We start from the raw sequence: 19,789 nt of genomic DNA, 5'->3' as shown, positions 1-19,789 counted from the left end.
TTTTTTTAATAGATAATTCTATCTGTTCTCACTTATGTACACATCTGTACCTACCTGTATACCAATTTGCCTATACTCATGTGCTCAAACACTTGTTTTTACTTTGGTTGTGCCGTGCTCACTACATCCACATCCAGTGGTGCTTTTCCCAACACCAAAAATAGCAAGTGTCTACAGTCTAAAGCGTACTCCCCTCCTCTCTCTGGTAACCATCCATGAACATTGGTCACTCTATATTTATCTAGTCTTCTTATAAAAGATGGATCATACAGTATTTGTCCTTACATGCTTGACTTATTTCACTTAGCATTATGCCCTCCAGGTCCATCTGTGTTGTAATGTGTTTCACATACTCATCATTGTTCTTTATGGTTGCATAGTATTCCATTGTGTGTATGTACCACAATTTGCTTATCCATTCATCCGTTGGTGGCCACTTCTGTTGTTTCCATTTATTTGCTATTGTGAATAAAGCTGCTATGAACATTGGTGTGCATATGTCTGTTCATGTCATCATTTTTAGGTCTCTGGGGTCTATCCCTAGGAGTACGATTGCTGGATCATAAGGTAGTTACACTTCTAGTTTCTTGAGAAAAACGCCATCCTCTTTTCCATAGTGGTTGTATTATTTTACAGTCCCACCAGCAATGGATAAGGTTTCCAACCTCCCACATCCTTGCCAACATTTGTTGTTATTTGTTTATTTTTATCAGTGCCATTTTAGCTCCAGTAAGATTTATCTCATTGTAGTCTTGATTTGCAGCTCTCTAATTTTTTTTTTAATGACTAATGATCATGAACATCTCTTCGTATTGTTTGCTGGCTGCTTGGATGTCACTATTAGAATTTTGATTGGAATTGCCTTGAATTTATTGATTTATTTCAGGAGAAAGACAACTTTATAATTATCCTTTTTCTGAAATATAATGGCTATCAACACTTATCTAGATCTTCTTTGATGTCCTCTAATATAGTTTTCTTCATACAAATATTGTTTATTTCATCCTTAAAGTATTTATATATATATATATTATGAATGGGACTAGGGGTTTTAAACTATGAATGTTAAAGTAGCCTGGTGAATTTTAAAAATAATTTGACTTGTCTCTTCAATTATATTAATAGGGGAGATCTAAGATATTGCATGTATGTATGTGTGCACATGTACATACATACGGACATTCTTGAAGAACTATTCCAAGTGGCAAATGTTTTAGTTTAAGATAGCGGGTGGGACCAATGAGCCCATAGTGATGCTTTGGTCTAGGTTTGTTTTTTTTTTAAATCATTGAATGATATTTTTAAAATTAATTTGGGTTTGGTGTAGAGAAGGTTTTTTAGTATTACTGTTAATATGAAACCAAAAAAAACAAAACTGAGATGTGTAAAAAAAGAGTATTAAAATTACATATATTTTTATTATATCAAAAAGGCTTGGCTAAAAAACTTTAACAAAAGACTGGAATACCTCTACCTATAGTCATTATGGAAACCCTGGTGGTATAGTGGTTAAGTGCTACGGCTGCTAAACAAAAGGTCAGCAATTCGAATCCGCCAGGCGCTTCTTGGAAACTCTATGGGGGCAGTTCTACTCTGCCCTATAGGATTGCTATGAGTCCGAATAGACCCTAGGGCAGCAGGTTTTTATAGTCATTACTGCGCATATCAAAAAATAAGACTGGTTTGAGTAAGCCATTTATTATCTACTTACTCCAGCAGTAGATGGATGAGATGGGATAGAAGATACTGTGGTCTGCTGGGTAGCAACTGAAGATGATCGTTGTTGTGGGAGCTCTGTTGTTTTCACCTGTTTGTAAGCTGAAAGGAAAGAGAAAATAGTTCATAAAGACAAAACGTGCCTAAACCAAAAAAAACCAAACCGTTGCCATGGAGTCGAAAATGTGTTTAGCAGCTGAGCAGTGTTGTCTTTTTCCACAGCTTAAAAAGAATGATTTTCAAGAAGCAAGCAGCTGATAAAGTTAACGAAAATGAAACATCTAACTTCATGTGCCCCGCTACAATTCTAGTCTTCTCATTAGAAGAGAGGACCTAAATTTTTTTTTTTTTAATTCCAAGAGGCCCTTTATAGTAAGCGTCAGTGAGGCTGCCCATGTTTATTAAAGTCGGTGCCATCCTTGTACCTGTTGAAGTTGCATTCAAGAAGATGCCCCCGTCGCTGTAGGTGGAGAGACGGTGGTCGGCAGCTTCAGAATGCTCAGACTTCTCCTCGGCCCCACTAATGCTCAGCGCGCTGGCAGATCGTGACTGCTCCCGGTTCCTACGCTGGGCTTGCACTGGGACAGATGTAATTGGAAGAGGGAGAAAACACAAAAATTACAGAGGGAAAGATTAAAGCTTTCAGTCCACCCACATATGGTGGAAGAAAGGCCTGGTGACTTATTTCCAAAAAATCAGTCATTGAAACCCTATGGAGCACAGTTTACCTTGAAACATATGAGGTTGGCAAGAGTTAGAATTGACTGGATGACAGCTGTTGGTTGGTAATGCTTAACATTAACTGAATTCTCTGTTTGCTAAGCATACTTTTAAGTGGATTTCCATGGATTAAATCCTCACAGTTCTTATTATGTATGGTTATCATCCTCAGTACACCCGTTGCCGTTGAGTTGGTTTGGATCCTCAGTATAGCCAGGGTTCAAATCCAAGAGTCCATCCCTAACTGCTACTCCTTCTACCCCGCCCATATTCCTGCCTCACTGAAATGAATAAATAGTAATATTCACATTCAAACTCCAGCTTAACCTTCTTCAGAGAGTCTTCTCTAACTTCCAAATTCATTTAGATGCTCTTTCTCCATGCTCCCTCAATACCATGAGCAGACCATTGAAAGTGCACGTGTCAGGGTGTAACCACTGATTTACTCATCTCTCTTCCTCACTAGACTAGAGTATAAATCCTTTGAGGACTGAGTTATTCTACTTTTTAACATGAACAAAAGGCATAAAGGTTTGCATGCTGTATTCATGAATGAATAATTTTTCCTGACCCAAGACAGCTCAGAAAGGTGCTAAAGATCAAATCCATTCTCTTCCCTTTGCCTATGTGTTTTTCTATTATTTGCCCAATAGAAAGATTTATGACCTTTTTTTTTAAGGTAAAAAAATGATAATGGGCCCTGAAGGAGGTGTGCACTGAGCTTGAAACAAAATATTTCTCTAACTTGAACTTGTCTAGAAAATGCAGTTTTGCCTTCTCGTCAACTAGATGTTTTTGTTTTGAACGGGTGACTCAGAAAATGGAAAGCCCTGGAGAAAGGAATTTCAGAGTGGCAAAGCTATTGACTCTAGCCCACTAAATGGCAGTGTTTGTGTATATCTATAAGGCTTCACAGCATAACATACCATTAATCATGTGTAAGCTTCGAGATTGAATGTTGTCTTCTGCTGGATCATAGTCAAAAACTGAGCCAGGGTTAGTACGCCAGACGCGCAAACCTGGAAGGGAAGCTAATGATCAGAACAGGTCCTCTTGGATTCTTCTAATAACTTGGAAACCCTGGTATGAATTTATACAAGAAAAGGATTGAATAAAACTTATTTAACTCAGGTTCTGCTCATGTCTGTTCCTCAGAGGACAACAAAGCAAAAGGTAAAAGAAAATGTCAGCTCTGCACAATGTGGAATAACAAGCTTTCTTTCACTCTAATGAAAACACAGACTGAGGTCCTTTATCCTTTGACTGGCTGTAGGTAATGTCACTTTTGTTCTCCTGATCACCTTTGCCTTCAAGTTGATTTCCCCGTAGAGCTCAATTACCTGTAATAGTCTCCTGGTCCTGGTCGTTTCGTTTTTGTTCCATCTCTACCACTTTTCTCTGAATACCTCGGTAGTTAATGTCACTGAAGTCCTGAGTGTTCTTCTTTACTCGTTCAGTGATAGGGTCCGTCACCACTGGTGTGAAGCAACCCTTGTGTTTTTCAAAGTCTTCATGATATTTTACCTGAAATTTCACGAATACCCTTGATGAAAATATGATTGAGTAATCATTTCCCTTTTTATATGTTCCAACAAGCCAGCCAGCCAATTCTAAAGAATTCCTGACTCACGGTTGAGATGTGCCGTTGGGTCTCCCTCACCCGCCTCATCTCTGGAGTGTCCAAGACATAGGCAGCTTTGCCTTGAATTTGTTTCCGGAAGCTGTCAGAATATAGTACCTGATGGAAGAGAGATCATGAATGAGTACAGGTCATGGTGCTGGCCTAATTCTAAAACCTCAAGACCTTTCCAACAGATGGAGATGGAAGGAAGTGGTGAGGGAGGCATGAAACAATTGAAAGGGCCCAGCCAGACACGGGACTAACAGTGGAACAGCTTAGTGCGAGGACCCGTAGGGCTTGCTTCAGAAAAGACAGGACTTGCTTTGACTTTGACTTTGAAAATGTAATTTTCATTTTCAAAAGAAAAAAGGCACAGTATAATTTTGAAAGGAAAAGGGAGAAAGTAGCCTCTTGAATTTGCCGGAAATTGTAGCACCAACACAGCATATTCTTTGGTGTTTGGCACTAAATGTGAGACTGAAGGGAATTTGAAAGAACTATCCTTTAAACCAACTGACCTTTTTTTTTTTTTTTTTTAAGTTTCCATACATATTTCATAAGCCAATATGATAATACAGAAATTAAAGTCCTACAGACACTAAAGCCCCAAAATATCAAAGCCAAGGAAGGCATAAATTTCAGAATATTACCTGTTTCATAGGGGACCTTAAAAAAAAAGGGAGAGCAGAAGATTGAGGATGTTAGAAGTCAATTTGTTATAGTTGGTTATGTAAGACTACCTCAAAGTAAAGTAAAAGGGGAGAGAAAACACTGGCAATTACTTGTTATGTCTTAGTATGACCATTTCGATTTTAAAAGCACAGTCATGTTAATTTTAGTGTAAATTTTCAGTTGAATAAGAAAGTACACAAGTTTATGGTGTTAACATGTTATTTTCCAAGATGTTGCATTTCTCTCTTTAAAAAAAATTTTTTTTTTAGCGTGTTTTCAGTTGAATAAGAAGGGGCACGTTTTTATGATGTTAAATTGTTATTTTCCAAGTTGTTGCACTACTTCTTCATAAGCCTAGCAAATACCGAGCTAATGTTTTCCTGGTTGCGCTTAGCTCTCTCCATCTCTGGAGTAACAGGTGTCGAAGTCGCTCTCCTCAAATTCTCTTTGTACAATACCTAGGGAAGTGAAGAGAGTGTCCAGACATCAGAGAGGTGAACACTCGTTCTGAGAACCATCATTTAGCTGGTGTTATGCCTCAATCATATCACACTCTATAAGAAATACCTCAGGAAATAAAGCCATTAAAATGTTATTGTATAAAGCAAAAGATTTGGATCCAAAAAGCCAAAAAAGAGAAAAGAATTAAAGTTACTAAAGGATTAAATGGAACAGATGACTTTTTACGAGGCTCAAGGTGCTAAACCATTTAGCAAATAAGGTTAGGTGAAACAGGGTATGTTCTCAAAGGGGGTTGAATGTAGTTAACAGTCAAGTCAATTGGAGGTGGTAGGAGGGTTTTTCTGTTTGTTTTCCTTTTAAGTGAGCAAAGAAGGATTTTAAAAGATACACAAAAGTTTTGGGAAAACTGTGAGATCAATTAGTGGGATAACCATTTTGCCAGGCTTGTTAAAAGTTTAAGTTTTTTTTCTTCTCTCAGATCAGATACCGAGCTAAAGTTTTCTTGATTGCGTTTGGCTCTTTCCATCTCGGGAGTAAAGTGTGTGGGGGTTGCTTTCCCCAGATTCTCTTTGTATAACACCTGTGAGATGCAAAGTTGTATCCAAAAGTCACTGGGAGGCAATAGTCAGGTTATCAGATTGATGTAGTTGGGGGAGAGGAGGGGACGATATGTGATTAAAAATTAAATTAAAAAAATTTTAATTAAATTATTTGGAAAATATTACTATTAGTGAGACCAGCTCTCAAGAAGAAAGCTTCAAAATAGTTAATGGCAATGGTAAGTGTAGCGTGATATTTAGAGGAGATTCGAATGTAACTGGCATCTTGTTTTTAACCTGGGTTAGGAGCAGGCCAAACTGCAGGGGTTACTTTGCAAAACTAAAAGCAGTTTTGTTTCTCAAGACGATACCGAGCTAATGTTTTCTTGATTGCGTTTGACTCTCTGCATCTCTGGAGTGACAGGGGTTGGGGTGCCTTTCCCCACATTTTCTTTGTACAAAACCTATGGGATCCATTGGATCCAAAAAGCCAAAAAGAAAAAAGAATTAAAGTCACCAAAGGATTACATGGGACAGATAACTTTTTATAAGGGTCAGGGTGCCAAACCATTTGGGAAATAAGGTTAGATGGAAAGGGACATGTTTCCAAAAGAGGCTGAATGTAGTTACAGCAAGACACACATTTCCAGGGTAGGACCATGCCTGAAATCCTTAAGGACTGCAAGAGATGGCTACAGTGATCCCCAAAGGGGTAAGAGACCACAGTCATTTTATCGCTAGTCAATGAATGATAAGTACCTGGCAGAAAAGCTAAACAGAAGTTACAGGGATGGGGCTGACAAACACTAGGGAAAAGATTGGGGCTGCTCCCAATATAGCAGATGGTTACTGGACCTCTTTTCAGTACTTAGACCTATCAGTACATTTGTAAGCCCTCAAAAAAAGGCAGTGGATTTTCCCACCCCTTTTTCTTTGCTATCATCTAGGCTTTGCCTTTTGCTTTAGTTTAGTACAACAGCAGACATGTCAGTAAGGAAAATATATGTTTTGGGCAATTATTCTATCACTATCATGGTGCACCATTAGGAAACACAGTAAGACATCAAGAAAGTCCTCAACCTCAATGTCCTCCCTTGGTATTATTCTTGGGAATACTGAATGTCGGGGAAATGGCATTCAAGAAGAATTCTGCTAAGTAGCGGTTCTCCAGGTGTGGTCTCTGGACAGCAAAGTCAGTATCACCTGAGAACTTAATAGATATGCCAGACCTACATAATGAGAAACTCTGGGGACAGGACCCAGCAGTCTGATTAACAAACCCTCCAGGTGATTCCGATGCATGCTAAGGTTTGAGCAGCACTGCGGTCCAGTATCACAGAAACCTGAGACTGTGTAAATGTTGAGGGCCACAAGGCTGTTCACTACATAAGCTTAAGTCGTCCCCACACAAGCCCCTAAACCCCAAATCAAACTCATTGCCATTGAGCCGATTCTGACTCATACCTTCCCCATAGGACAGAGTAGAACTGCCCCATAGGGTTTCCAAGGCTGTAATCTTCACAGAAGCAGACTGCCACATCTCTCTCCTGTGGACTGCCTAGGGGTGCAAACCACAGACCTTTTAGTTAGCAGCCGAGTGCTTTAACCCTTGTGCCACCAGGGCTCTTTACACAAGCCCCAGTCCCCCAATAACCAGTCCTTTATACACGTTGGTAATATCACAGAGCACAGGCTTATAGGACCTGGTTTACTAGAATTTACACTTAAAGATCATGATAAATTTTAAGAACAAACCTAAAATTGATAAAACAAAAATACAGTTCTATTGACACTTTCCTTCTTAAATTGACAATCAATTGCCAAAATTACTACTGGATCTTAATTTGTATCATTACCCTTGAAGGAAAAGATCAGGGGTTATTTTTCCCAAGGTCTCTTTGTCCAAGTCTGTCAGGGTGAAATAAAACCTAAAGTCATAGATGTAAAGACTCAACGAAATCACAGCTATAATGTTGCTGAAAGAGCTCATTACACCCACCCCAAATTTCACAAGTACGTAAAACAAGGAGACCTTGGGTAGAGAGCAAGTTTGGGGAGAGATGAGCAAAAGGATGTTTTATAGGAAAATCTGTTACTTCAGGATATTAGAACTTTAAATTATGGATTAAGGCAATCTTGTTATTATGGGGTTAAGGCTAGGAGTAGCCCTATAGGAAAGAAGGGTAAACTTGGTAAAGAAATCCACAAAATTTAAGTTGTTTAAAAAGTAGGATTAATATGTATTATTTTAAATCCATTAAAGAAGTAGTTTTTTCTTTTCTTGCCAAAGTACCGAGCTAATATTTTCTTGATTGTGTTTGACTCTCTCCATCTCTGGAGTGACAGGTAAAGGGGTTCCCTTGCCCATGTTTTCTTTGTATAACACCTGTGTGATGAGAAAGCATCCAGAAAAACAATGTAAATAACATTTCGTTTGTTGTAAAGTTTTAAGTGTAAATTCAACTTCCTTGTTACACAGTATTCCAAGGAGCCAGGAGTTATATGCTGACAAGACTCCACATGCTACTCTAATGGAAGCCATTATTGGGAGGGAAACTTCACACCTGTAGGCAGCAAGGACCTCAGCTACCGCGGAAAGGCTGAGTTACCAATGTTATTTTTTTATCTCTGAGCAGGGTGCCTCCTATACAATCACGTGGGGCTTTGAGATTGTTAGAAACTGATTTTCTGTTACCCAAGCAAAGACTTGTTATTTTTTTTTTAATGTTTAAAAGTATCAGATGAGATAAAAGTCAGAATGGATTGAAAAATTAAAATTTACAGTGCCATCATAGAAATGAGAAAGGATGTTCTTTTGCTAAGTGAGTTATATTAAAAGCAAAGGAGAGGAAGTGGGTTCAAAAAAAAAAAAAGAAGAAATGTTAAGAAGTTAATTATGAGGTTAAGTGGCATCTTTTTTTCCCTTTCTTGCCGAAGTACCGAGCTTATATTTTCTTGATTGTGTTTGACTCTCTCCATCTCTGGAGTGACAGGTAAAGGGGTTCCCTTGCCCATGTTTTCTTTGTATAACACCTGTGTGATGAGAAAGCATCCAGAAAAACAATGTAAATAACATTTCATTTGTTGTGAATTTAAGCATGAGTTCAACTTCCTTGTTACACAGTATTCCAAGGAACCAGGAGTTACATGTGACAAGACTCCACATGCTACTCTAATGGAAGCCATTATTGGGAGGGAAACTTCACACCTGTAGGCAGCAAGGACCTCAGCTACTGCGGAAAGGCTGAGTTACCAATGTTATTTTTTCATCTCTGAGCAGGGTGCCTCCTAGACAATCACGTGGGGCTTTGAGATTGTTAGAAATTGATTTTCCGTTACCCAAGCAAACAAAGACTTGTTATTTTTTAAAAAGCATTTAAAAGTATCAGATGAAACAAAATCAGAATGGACTGAAATAAAAATTAGAATTCGCAGTGCCATCATAGAAATGAGAAAGGGTGTCCTTCTGCTAAGTGAGCTATATTAAAAGCGAAGGAAGGGAAGTGCGTTCCAAAAAATAAAAGAAGTCATATTAAGAATCAAGTTAATTATGAGGTTAAGTGGCATCTTTTTTTCTCTTTCTTGCCGAAGTACCGAGCTAATATTTTCTTGATTGTGTTTGACTCTCTCCATCTCCGGAGTGACAGGTAAAGGGATTCCCTTGCCCATGTTTTCTTTGTATAACACCTGTGTAATGAGAAAGCATCCAGAAAAACAACGTAAATAACATTTCATTTGTTATGAATTTAAGCATGAGTTCAACTTCCTTGTTACACAGTATTCCAAGGAGCCAGGAGTTATATGCTGACAAGACTCCACATGCTACTCTAATGGAAGCCATTATTGGGAGGGAAACTTCACACCTGTAGGCAGCAAGGACCTCAGCTACTGCGGAAAGGCTGAGTTACCCATGTTATTTTTTCATCTCTGAGCAGGGTGCCTCCTAGAAAATCATGTGGGGATTTGAGATTGTTAGAGGCTGAGATTTTCTGTTACCCAAGCAAACAAAAAGACTTGTTATTTTTTAACGTGTTTAAAAGTATCAGATGAAATAAAAATCAGAATGGACTGAAATGAAAATTAGAATTCGTGATGCTATCATATAAATGAGAAAGGGTGTCCTTTTCCTAAGTGAGTTATATTAAAAGCAAAGCAAGGGAAGTGGGTTCCAAAAAATAAATAAATAAAAGAAGTCATATTAAGAATCAAGTTAATTATGAGGTTAAGTGGCATCCTTTTTTCTTTTCTTGCCAAAGTACCGAGCTAATATTTTCTTGATTGTGTTTGACTCTCTCCATCTCTGGAGTGACAGGTAAAGGGGTTCCCTTGCCCATGTTTTCTTTGTATAACACCTGTGTAATGAGAAAGCATCCAGAAAAACAATGTAAATAACATTTCATTTGTTGTGAAGTTTAAGTGTGAGTTCAATTTCCTTGCTACAAAATGGCACAGTATTCCAAGGAGCCAGGAGTTATATGTGACAAGACTCCAAATACTACTCTAATGGAAGCCATTATTGGGAGGGAAACTTCACACCTATAGGCAGCAAGGACCTCAGCTACTGCGGAAAGGCTGAGTTATTTTTTCACCTCTGAGCAGGGTGCCTCCTACATAATTACGTGGGGATTTGAGATTGTTAGGAACTGGATTTCTGTTACCCAAGCAAACAAGAAGACTTGTTATTTTTTAAAGTGTTTAAAAGTATCAGACGGAATAAAAATCAGAATGGACTGAAATAAAAATTAAAATTTGCAGTGCTATCATAGAAATGAGAAAGGGTGTCCTTTTGCTAAGTGAGTTATATTAAAAGCAAAGGAAGGGAAGTGGGTTCAAAAAAAAAAAAAAAAAAAAGAGGAAGAAGAAATGTTAAGAATCAGGTTAATTATGTGGTTAAGCCACATCTTTTTTTCCCTGTCTTTCTGAAATACCGAGCTAAAGTTTTCTTGATTCTGTTTGACTCTCTTCATCTCAGGAGTGATGGGGACTGGAATTCCTGTCCCTAGGTTTTCTTTGTAGAGCACCTGTAGGATAAGAAAGCATCCAGAACAAGAAGCAATCAATCTTTTCCCTCTCTTGCAGCAGCTGGGAGCGAGAGGTGAGGGAGGAAAAGAAATGAGTTAGTTAGGGGAAGGGCAATACCCAAAGCTTTAAAACCCAACCAGCCTGAGCCCCATGACGTCCTTAAAAGCAAGGGAATGCAGGAAAGACAGCAACAACTAAGAAATATGAAAAGAAAGTTTTGTTATGGTTTGAACTAATCTCTGCAGCTCCGAGCAAAGACGATCAAAGACGATCGCTGTGAACGGGAACAATTAGTTTTCCCCAGCCTAGTTATAGTTAGGAGGAGTAGGGGTGGGGGTGGGGCTGGGACTTAAAAACAGTAGGAGAGAAACAAAACCAAGGAAGTTATTTTTGCATTCAAAATGCTATTAATCAACTACATAAGGATATTTGGGGTTTATAAACACTGTATATATGAAGATATACACACAAATCTTCTTTTGTTTACTTTCAAAAGAAGTGAAAGTATTTGATTTTTAGTTTGGGTGAACATATTGGGAAGAATTATTTTTGAGGCAAATGGAGAGCTATGTCAGGAAGTTAAAAAAAAAGAAACTGCAGAATATGTGTACAAATACCAGTAGAGACAGAGAAAGTTAGTATAGGAAATGAAATGAGGCCAGCAGTCTGACCTTTGCAGAATAAATTTTTGTAAGCTTTACGTTCACGTCAAGTTTGCCAAAGCAGGATACACGTGAATGTTACGTTTTTAAGAGCTGAAATATACTAAACTTTTTTTTAAGTTAAATGATTATATTTATGTTTAACCAAAATAGGGAAACTGATATATTGGAAATGGCAGCATTAAGTTGCAAACAAGACTTGTGTCAATTTTTTACTTGGTTAAGTTGATTAGATTAAAAATTCTAGTCATTCATCTTATTAAAAACTTTTTTTCAAGTTTTTTTTTTTTTCCTTTTAAATACCGAGCTAAAGTTTTCTTGATTGTGTTTGACTCTCTCCATCTCTGGAGTGATGGGAATCGGGGTCCCTTTCCCGAGGTTTTCTTTATACAACACCTGTATGACACAAGAAAGCATGCAGAAAAACAACAACAACAACAAAAAAAAAAAAAACAGCAGTCAAGACTGCCCCTTCTTCTACCTTGTAGGGAACTTGATGACCTACAGACAGGAAAGACCAGTTTACCAAGTCAACCTCTCTTTTCAGGTATAGGTCTGGTTGAGAATAATTCCTTATTTCCTTAGCTGAAGTGCCAGGGCATTTGGTATTCAACTTTTATCACTAACCCATATATAAACGCTTATTTTCTGTGTCAGAAATTGAGGAAAAAAAACTTACAAATAATTTCATAGAAGTACCAAAATGCCTAGTGTGCAATAGAAAAATTGCTTTTTAAATAGATTGGTGAATACTTATTTTTCCTAGGCAGAGTGTTTTACAGTATAACAGATGTTTAAAACCCCAGGCTAAATCTATGCAACATGGCAAAATTGGTTTTTGTTGAGTAAATTCAAGTTGTACGGAGGGTCAGTTCTAAAAGTCGGTTTTAATATGCAGCCCTGTTTATTTCCCGCAGTATCTAAAATGGCCCTATGCACCAACTGGACAATTTTGCCTAAATGCAACCTGTTTAAAAGTTAATGCAAATGGGCACTTTAAAAAAAGAAATCGTCCAGAACCACCATGATCATGAAAGTCTTCAACTAGGTACAAACAATAATACTATCACTCTAATACAGAAGAAAATAGGAGAAAGTAATTTTTGGAAATGCAAGCTCTTCAAAAAGAGAAATAATAATTAAAAAAACAACAACAACAGGGAAAACAGTGAATAAAACATTCCAAAAGACATATTAACTAACATTGAAAATTTAACAAAATCAAAACATGGTTAGTAAATAGTAATTAAAAACAAAGGAAAGCAAAACAGAAAGACCATGGGACCAAAGAAAGTTACTGATCTAATTATGTGAAAGAATCTCTAACTTTTAGAAAATATTTAAATTGACTATTAAAAACCATTCTGGATCATCCCTTCTCCTCAACCCCCTCAAAAAAAATCCCGCTAAATTTTACTGCTGACATTTGATTATCCATCTCAGGCGTCAATCAAGCTAAAAGCCTTAAATAGAAGTTTTCCCAGACTATTTTGGTATTACTGAGTTTTTCAACAACAACATTAATAAAAAGAGGCAATAACATGAAATGTAAACTCATGCACCAATTTATGTGTTTCAAAAATTCAAAAAGGCTAGATTTCTATTCGTGAAATGACTTGCTTAGAATGAGTATCAAGGTGAAATTGTTTTGGTTTCAATATTGAACAGGTTTCTTCCTTGGTGCTGCAATTTATCTAGACTGGATCCATGCCAAGGTGACCCTGTTCCCAAGCAGAGTCTCTCTTTCTACATGTGGCCTTAAGTCCTTTATCTTGTAACACTACCTAATCTAGAAACACCACATACAAAGAGTTCGAACTAAATAAAATGTCAGTGGTTGTTTTTTGAAATCAATTAACTTCCAAAGTCCCAGCAGAAACATGAAAGGTGAAAAGAGAAGGAAAGGAACCAATTAAATGTTTTAAGGGACTATTATAGAAAGTATAGGGCGTTAGGATCAAAATGGTAAGTAAAAGGTCTTAAAAACGGGAGGATTCCGGTGGTGAGCTTTAAAAAAAAGGATTTTGTTAAGTTGATTATTTTAAAAGGACTAATAAGAAGTTTTATTTTATAGAAGTTATTATGTTTTTTTGAAATATGGAGTTAAAGGGAGCTGCCTCCCAAATACCGAGCTAAAGTTTTCTTGATTGCGTTTGACTCTCTCCATCTCAGGAGTGACAGGTAAGGGGGTCCCCTTGCTCAAGTTCTCTTTGTACAATATCTGTGTGTACAAAATCAACAATCAAATCAGCCTGGGCCCATCTTTCCGCTAGACCTAACTTTTAAAATAGTCTCTGAAAGTATTTTTTCTGTCGTTATGCTGAAGTAAAATAGACTTAAGTAATTTAAAGAAATAGAGCAGCTATAGACCAGCTTTGGGCATTTAGCTATACGGACGCCTACGCAGCATTCAGACGTACATACACAGCTGCTCCTGTAGGGAAGAGTGGTTTGACTTCTCCCAAAGACAGAAAGGTTAGGCTGTGTTTATCAAATAAAGTTCAAGTTAATCATGTTGGTAACACTAAATTAGGGAAACAAAATTTTAAAAAGAGTCATTTTGGAGTACAAAATAAATGTTACTCATAAAGATTAAAACCTAAATAAATATTAGCTTTTCAATGGTCCTGAAAGAAGCTCCTCCAAGAGAAGCTCATTTATATCTTGCATGGTGTACAAAACTATTGCTGAGGCCAGCAAATTCGTATTTCTGCATTACTGTGAATTGCTATGTCATCTTTGGAATGAAAATGTTTAGGAATTACCTTTTTTTTTTATTTAAGAAAAGCAGCAAACACAAAGAGTACATCCAACATGGCAACAATAAATAGAAATAAAATTCCAATTAACATTCTCCTTTTGAAAGAATGTTAGATTTTACTTCAAATTTATCCCACACCAGTTAGAAGCACCTACTGTTATTAAAGGAAGATTGCAGGAAGGAAATCTGAGTATTACAGGTTTTTAAGGGAAGTGATAAATATCTACGTTTTAGGAAAAACAATGAAAAATTCACACCAGCGCTAAAGTGAATACTAAATTAGATTTGCGTCGAAAACTGAGATAATAATTGGTATCATTATATGAATTTAGTAATTTTATGGGTAGAAAAATTACATTTTTGTGATGGGTTAAAGATATTATTTCAAATAAGAATTTTTGCCCCCTAAGAAATACCGAGCTAAAGTTCTCTTGATTGCGTTTGACTCTCTCCATCTCTGGAGTGATAGGTGTTGGGGTTCCTGTCCCCAAATTTTCTTTGTACAAAACCTGTGAGATACAAAAAAGTATCCAGAAGACACTCAAAACAAGCACAAAGATTGAGGAAGAAAGGAAATTGGGGGTAGGGGATGTGAGGAGGCCACTTTTTTTTAGTAAGGATAATGCTTTTACTTTTTACTTCGCAGCTCTAACGATAAACTCTATGATGCTAATTCTGGGAACACAAAAGTACAACAGAAAGCATTGAGTTATAGGATATAAGTATAATGGTGAAGGATCTTGTGTTAGTTTTATTTACGGTTCCTCAGATCTAAGTATTCACACTTGTCAGTCACAGAAAATGTTAAAGTACAATCAGAAAAGTGAGTCACTTTGTGTAAGTTCAGATGGTTTTGGTCAAGTGAACACACACACACACACATAAACACACCCTGAATTGTTGTTAAGATGTTACTTTTTATAAAAGGATGATGGGTTATTCTGGTAAATTTTTTTATGGGACATAGAGTTTCTTATTTGATGTATTTGTAAATACCGAGCTAAAGTTCTCTTGATTGCGTCTGACTCTCTGAATCTCTGGAGTGACAGGGGTTGGAATGCCTGTTCCCAAGTTTTCTTTGTACATAACCTGTAAGAGATAATTAGAGTACCCAAAAAGGTAAAATGACCATGGATCCTTTAGATTACTGCTACAAGTGGGCTATTTGGTGGGAAGCTACTTGTACCATAAAAACAATCTAGCTTTCAAATATGACAATCAAGGAATAAGGGAAAAAAATTCCATAAATATTTATGTTTTCTCTTAAAGTAGCAATCCTACTACCTTGGAAACAAGCTATCGAATTATGCATTTTCTATAGTCAAGAACATTCCTAAAAACGTATGAAAAGATGATAATGAATTAAACGACATGAAAAATCAGTGCCTTGACTGAGCAGGTTCTCAGTAGATTTGAAAATTTGTAAATAGGTTGCTTGGTTTTGAATTCTTCTAGTCACACGACACTCTATTCCTTCCAGGTTGTTGAGAGTTTTCTGTTTACTTCGTATTTTCTAATGAAAATCGCCAACTGGTAGAAATCCTTAAGGAAACCCTGGTGGTGTAGTGGTTAAGAGCTATGGCTGCTAACCAAAAGGTCAGCAGTTCAAATTCACCAGGTGTTCCTTGGAAACCCTATGGAGCAGTTCTACTCTGCCCTATAGGGTTGCTGTGAGTCGGAATCGATTCGACAGCAACAAGTTTGATTTTTTTTTTTTGGTTAAGAATCCTTACTGGGAGGAGATGTGAACAATTTATTTTTTTAGGAGGGGCTCATTCCCTGAAATTTTTACTGATGATTGCTGGATCATGTAAACTAGTGCTTTCCAAACTGGGGAGTCCCTATTTCTTAGTGATAGTATCAATGGACTGTTGAAACAAAGTCCTGGTGATCTACATCCAAAAATCAGCCATTGAAAACCCTGTGGAGCACAGTTCTACTCTGGCACATATGGGGTAGCCATGAGCTGGAACTGGCTTGATGGCCACTGGTTTGGTGTTTTGGTTTTGTCATATGATTATAAATTTTAATGAAAAGCATAAAGGACCTTCACTTCTCAAGCCCTCTTGCCTTCTTCTCTTCTTTCCCCTCTGTTAATGTTAATGTTAACGAGAATTTTTAGCCTTCATTCCCTTTCAGAGGGATGAATTCCATGTTGTATTAGTGAAGGAGGTGTTTGTGTCACAGGTGAATTCCCGTGGCAATATTGTTGTTTTGCTAGGAAATAAATGTTAGGAATCTTTAAAACTCTACCATTTGGGTAACTAAGATGTGCTTCTTTACCCTGATCCCTCTTCCCCTCTCCCACAGCAAAACAACAGAAATACTCCTGGATGATAAAATAACAACAAAAATCAGAGAAAGGCAAGAAGTGCTATCAAACACCACAGTCACAGGGCAGTTGCTTTCTCATATTAGTGGGCAAAACTCTAAGTGAAATTTGTACCACAAGAAGTCAGGGTATAAGCAGGAAGTGAAAAAGGAATAAGATCTAAATAATATGAATGATGAGCAAGAGACATATCAAGTATCTTCTAATGGAAATTACATAAGGGTTTGGTTCTCCAGCCACTAGGAAAATCTCTAAGACCAAGCTCCTTCCCTTTTATTGGTCATAAACCAAACCCCAGACTTCACATAGTCTCTTGCTAGTAGCCAACAACTGTTTAGAATCTGCTTGTGGATGGGAAGACGGAGGGGAAGAAGCAGGGCTCATTTGACAGGTCAGGAGAAATGTTTGTGAACCTGATATTTCCGGTGTGGGCTTCCCCCCCTCATGAACACACACACTGTGCACCCATAGAAACCCATTGACGTCGAGTCGATTCTGACTCATAGTGATCCTACAGGACAGAGTAGAACTGCCCCATAGAGCTTCCAAGGAGTGCCTGGAGGATCTGAACTGCTGACCTTTTGCTTAGCAGTCATAGCACTTAACCACTATGCCACCAGGTTCTGCATACTGTGCACAGTTGCCTGGAATTCCTGTTAAAGAACAGGCTGAACACGTAATATACCGTGTTGGCAGGGAATAGCCAGCACCTTAAATATGTAATGCCTTTACAAGAAAGAGAGAGAGCAGAGAATAGCCAGTTGCCATTGAGTCGACTCTGATTCATGGCACTCCCTTGCATGACAGAGTAGGACTGTGCTCCATAGAATTTTCAATGACTGATTTTCAGAAAGATCACTAGACCTTTCTTCCAAGGCACTTCTGGGTGGACTCAAACCTCCAGCCTTCCTGCTAGCAGCCAAGTATGTTAGTTATTTGCACCACCCACGGACTCTGAGCAGGAAAAAAAAAAAAACAAAAAGCCGAAACTCATTGCCCTCAAGTAGTTTCAGACTCATAGAGACCCTATAGGGCAGAGTAGAACGGTCCCATACAGCTTCTACGGCTGTAACCTTTGCGGAATCAGACTGCCACATCTTTCCGCCACAGAGCTGCTGGTTGGTGGGTTCGAACTGCCAATGATTCTGTTAGCAGCTGAACACTTAACCACTGTGCCACCAAGGCTCCTTGAGAAGAAAATAGAAGGCAAAAAATCTTGAAAGGGAAAAGGCTGCAAAGATTTCCTGTTTCTTGTCTACTTTTGCAACCTGTAGTGCCCCTCTTCCGGACAGAAGTAGGACTCATGACATCGCTAACTCATTGCCATGGATTCTGACTTATGATGACCCTGTAGGAGTAGAACTGCGCCATAGGGTTTCAAAGGCTGTAAATCTTTATGGAAGTAGACTGCCACATATTTCTCCCACAGCCAGCAGCTGGTGGGTCAAAACATCAACCTTCTGGTTAGCAAGCAAGCACTTAGGCAGGTGCTTAACCACTGCGCCGCCAGGGCTCACAACAACACGAAGGCATGGAAAACCCTTAGTAGGAGGGAGAACGGATGAAATGGAGCTAGCAGCAACTGGGAGGTGGTCAGTCACACAAACACGAGCTAGAGTACAAGCTACTACCGAGCTAATGTGCTTCTGTGTCTCCTTAACACGTTTCACTTCAGGCAGGTCAGGAATCGGAGTTCCTTGTCCAATTGCTTCCTTATACTTCACCTGTAGACAGAAGAATAGGAAATAAAAGTATTATTACATGCTAGGTAGTTAGTCTTCCCAATATGTATGTGTATCTAATTAGTAGTCCCCCAAGTTTGTGTATGTGTGTGTGCTGAAAATACATATAATAAAATATCTGCCAATTCAACAATTTTTACATGTACAATTCAGTGACGTTGATTATGTTCATTATGTGCAACCATCACCGCTATCCTTTTCCAAATTATTCCACTAAGTTTTAAAATCATCGTTTAGAGAACACACACACTCTACATAGTGTGAATGGGGCCAAATTCTGAACTGCCCCATAATGTTTCCGAGGAGCGGCTGGTGGATTCAAACTTTGACCTTTTGGTTGGCAGATAAGCTCTTAACCACTGAGCCACCAGGGCTCCGAGACTGAGTCAGAGGAGAGCTATTCAGAGAACAAGGATACCTAGATTCTCCCTTGTCTTTTTGGGGGCAGAGGTGAGAGGACCCATACTTGCACTAACCAAACAAAACAAAACAAATCCATTGCTACCGAGTTGATTTTGATTTCTAGTGACCCTGTATGACAGGGCAGAACTGCCCCATAGGATTTCCAAGGCTGTAATCTTTATGGAAGCAGACTGCCACATCTTTCTGTCGTGGAGTAGCTGGTGGGTTCAAATCCCTGACCTTCAGTTAGCAGCCGAGCACTTAGCCATTGTGCTCCTATACTTGCACTAAAAAAAAAAGAAACCAAACCCATTGCCACAGAGTCGATTCTGACTAATAGTGACTGTATAGGACAGAGTAGAACTGTCCCATACGGTTTCCAAGGAATGGCTGGTGGATTTGGACTGCTATACTTTTTGGTTAGCAGCCAAACTCTTAACCACTGTGCCGCCAAAACAAACAAAAAAACCCATCGCCATAGAGTTGATTCCGACTCTTAGCGACCCTATAGGACAGAGTAGAACTGTCCCATAGGGTTTCCAAGGAGTGCCTGGCGGATTTAAACTGCCGACCTTTTGGTTAGCAGCCAAACCCTTAACCACTGTACCACCAGGGCCCCAACTGTGCCACCAGGACTCCCTTATATTGCCCATATACTTCAATGTTTGTATATCCAAAAGTTCATTTGACCTAGGACAGATATGTACATGTACATGTATAGAGGAAGACTGATTCTTGGCTTTTTCTGACAGATTCTACTTCCTTACAATCCTCTGTTTTCTTTACCTAAACTCTCCCCCATGAAAACAGCCAGGAAAAGGAGCCGAGTCTCCCCACTGGCACACACCAAGCATGTATATTAGCAACTTAAGCTGTTACTGGTGACAAAGGTTTTGAGCACAGCTCAGACATCAATGTCAAATATCAAAGGAAGGGAGAAAATATGGAAAGTGTGTCCACCATGTCTTTACCGAGCTAATGTGGTCCTGGGTTTCTTTCACTCTCAACATCTCAGGAGTCTTTCCAATCGCCGTTCCTGGTGAGACATCCTCTTTATATAAAACCTGGGCATTCAGAATCAGGATAGTGTTACACAGTAGGAAGGAAAAACCAGCCATTCCTGGAGAACGACTAGGAA

The 19,789-nt window shown here is 38.4% G+C and overlaps 1 protein-coding gene across 24 annotated transcripts in view; it reads right to left on the bottom strand.

Annotated features, from left to right (window-relative positions):
• The window catches only part of NEB (nebulin), a 216,183-nt gene that overhangs the window by 6,591 nt on the left and 189,803 nt on the right, over positions 1-19,789 (bottom strand). For 8 of the 24 annotated variants that reach the window (XM_064287138.1, XM_064287143.1, XM_064287137.1 and 5 more), the window contains 16 exons: positions 19,623-19,715; positions 18,139-18,231; positions 15,172-15,264; positions 14,592-14,684; positions 9,990-10,082; positions 9,325-9,417; positions 8,671-8,763; positions 8,024-8,116; positions 6,102-6,194; positions 5,679-5,771; positions 5,095-5,187; positions 4,067-4,174; positions 3,777-3,960; positions 3,363-3,455; positions 2,142-2,294; positions 1,712-1,818 (listed from right to left, as the gene is read on the bottom strand). In XM_064287138.1, coding sequence (XP_064143208.1) covers positions 1,712-1,818; positions 2,142-2,294; positions 3,363-3,455; positions 3,777-3,960; positions 4,067-4,174; positions 5,095-5,187; positions 5,679-5,771; positions 6,102-6,194; positions 8,024-8,116; positions 8,671-8,763; positions 9,325-9,417; positions 9,990-10,082; positions 14,592-14,684; positions 15,172-15,264; positions 18,139-18,231; positions 19,623-19,715 — 1,668 coding nt within the window. Of the gene's footprint in view, positions 1-1,711; positions 1,819-2,141; positions 2,295-3,362; positions 3,456-3,776; positions 3,961-4,066; positions 4,175-5,094; positions 5,188-5,678; positions 5,772-6,027; positions 6,195-8,023; positions 8,117-8,670; positions 8,764-9,324; positions 9,418-9,989; positions 10,083-14,591; positions 14,685-15,171; positions 15,265-18,138; positions 18,232-19,622; positions 19,716-19,789 lie in introns of those variants that run through there. The other 16 variants (XM_064287150.1, XM_064287140.1, XM_064287139.1 and 13 more) reach the window with 15 other exon arrangements.

The sequence above is a fragment of the Loxodonta africana genome, chromosome 6 (assembly GCF_030014295.1).
Source record: "Loxodonta africana isolate mLoxAfr1 chromosome 6, mLoxAfr1.hap2, whole genome shotgun sequence".
In the NCBI taxonomy this organism is placed as follows: domain Eukaryota; kingdom Metazoa; phylum Chordata; class Mammalia; order Proboscidea; family Elephantidae; genus Loxodonta; species Loxodonta africana.
Note: the sequence above shows the minus strand (reverse complement) of the source record. Positions and strands in the feature narration are given on the sequence as shown.